Source organism: Priapulus caudatus, unplaced genomic scaffold, assembly GCF_000485595.1.
Source record: "Priapulus caudatus unplaced genomic scaffold, Priapulus_caudatus-5.0.1 Scaffold2748, whole genome shotgun sequence".
Taxonomy (NCBI): Eukaryota; Metazoa; Priapulida; class Priapulimorpha; order Priapulimorphida; family Priapulidae; genus Priapulus; species Priapulus caudatus.
In genome coordinates, this window is record NW_014579809.1 from 1847 (window position 1) to 4107 (window position 2261).

Sequence of the window (2261 nt, forward strand, 5' to 3'; positions counted from 1 at the left end):
ACTGGTGTTACCACACGTCGTCGCGCTGGCGTTACACACGTCGTCGACTGGTGATACCCACACGATCGTCGGCTTGGCAGTTACCACACGTCGTCGTGTTTACAACGCCGTCGGCTGGCGTTACCACACGTCGTCGGCTGTGTTACACCGGTGTCGCGCTGGTGTTACACACGTGTCGGCTGGTGGTTACCACACGTCGTTCGCGCTGTGTTACCACACGTCGTCGGCTGGCGTTACCACACGTCGTCGGCTGGTGTTACCACACGTCGTCGGCTGTGTTACCAACGTCGTCGGTAGGTGTTACCAACGTCGTCGCTGGTGGTACACACGTCGTCGTGAGTGTTACCACACGTCGTCGGGCTGGTGTTACACACGGTCGTCGGCTGGCGGTTACCACACGTTCGTCGGCTGTGGTACCACACGTCGTCGGCTGGTGTTACCACACGTCGTCGGCTGGTGTTACCACACGTCGTCGGCTGGTGTTACCACACGTCGTCGCGCTTGGCGTTACCAACGTTGTCGGCTGGTTTACCAAAGTTCTCGGCTGGCGTTCACCAAGCTCGTCGGCTGGCTGTTACCACACGCTCGTCGGCTGATGTTTACACAGTCGTCGGCTTGCGTTACCAACTCGTCGGCTGAGCTGTTTGACCACACGTCGTCGGCTGCGCTAGCAGTCGCTCTCTCCCGTCGACGTAAACTCCATCACGCCTTCTATGTAGTCCATCGCCAGCAGGTAGGCCCACGGTCGTGGCGCCACGCGCTCCCAGAAGCCGCAGTGCCCGCCCCTGGCGGTCGTCACGAGAAACAGGTTCGGGTAGATGCGGAATAGATCGTACGGCAGCGCGGCGGCCGGCGACAGCGGGTCGTCCAAGCTCTTCACACACAGCACGGGCACCGACACGTCGTCGACGTCCCGCAAGGGGGCGTTGCGCTCCCAGTAGTCGTCGGGCGACGCGTAGCCGTGCAGCCGACACTCGAACTCGTCGAGCGACGCGCACGCGAGCAGCCGCTGGACGTCGGCGACGGCGGAGAACGCCGACGCGTAGCGAGCGACGCGCAGCTGAGCGTCGGCGAGCAGCAGACGCTGGTAGGGCTGCGCGACGCGCACCGTGTCGCCATCTAGCGGCGGGGACACGCACACGGCCGCCGTCAGGTAGGACGACGACCCGTAGTCGCCCAGGTAAGAGATGAGTAGTCCGGCCCCGGCGCCCGCGCCAACGCTAGAGATCTTAGCTCGCGGGTAGAGGGCGCGCAGGTACTTCAGCACCTGCCGGAGGTCGGCCGTGTCGCCGTACGACTGCAGGCGAGGCGTCGCCAGCGGCGTGCGCGCGCAGCCGCGTCGGTTAAACACCGCACAGCGGAAGTGACGCGCCAGCACGAGCGCGCACAGCGCCGACATCGTCGCCGCGCTTCCGGTCAGCGTCGGCAGCACGATGACGACGGGCGTGTGTCGCTGGTAGGTGTCGGCGTGGCCGACGACGCCCGCCCAGTCGAGCGAGACGACGCCGTGGTCGCGCATCTGCAGGAACTCGCGCCGGAAGTAGACGCCGTCGGCGCGTGGCATCACGGCGCCGAGTAGCGTCTGCGCGTGCGCGTTGGCCGCCCAGAACGTCGGCCGGAACTGTCGGCGCAGCCGCGGACAGCGCTTCAGTAGGTAGGCGGCAAGGCTGGACGGCTTGCAGTGCAGCGTCGGTCGGCAGGCGAGCGGCGACGTGATGCAGACGAGAAGGTAGACGACGACGGCGATGGTGATCGAACAGACGACCGCCTCGCTCACCGTCGGCAGGCAGTCGACGCCGACGACGAGGACGACGAGCATCATGACGTCCTTCCGGTAGTCTGTAACGCTTGCTTCAGTTAGTCTGGCACACTTGCTTTCGGCACTTTGGCAAACTTTCTTCAGGTAGTCTGGCACACTTTCTTTCGGCACTTTGGCAAACTTTCTTCCGGTAGTTCGGCACACTTCCTTTCGGTACTCTGGCACACTTTCTTCCGGTAGTCTGGCACACTTCCTTCCGGTAGTCTGGCACACTTCCTTCCGGTAGTCTGGCACACTTCCTTCTGGCGTCTTAGACAAACTAACACGCAGGCGCATGCGTGATGACCCCTGTGACGTAGGTTCAGAAACGTGAGTGTCCGCCTCTCGTTACGTGGCGCCGCGGCGGCGGTGTCGCTCTCACCATGCTGGCGGCGTGTTAGCAGACGGCTGTACACGAACGTACACACACGCACGCACACACGCACGCACGCACACACACACG

At 63.8% G+C, this 2261-nt stretch overlaps 1 protein-coding gene across 1 annotated transcript; it reads right to left on the bottom strand.

The window, feature by feature from the left end:
• Window positions 1-628: 628 nt before the first annotated feature.
• Window positions 629-2095, bottom strand: LOC106819019 (abhydrolase domain-containing protein 15-like). Its single transcript, XM_014823679.1, has one exon. The coding sequence runs from the start codon at window positions 2093-2095 to the stop codon at window positions 668-670; it is 1428 nt and encodes a 475-aa protein (XP_014679165.1). The 3' UTR covers window positions 629-667.
• Window positions 2096-2261: the final 166 nt, after the last annotated feature.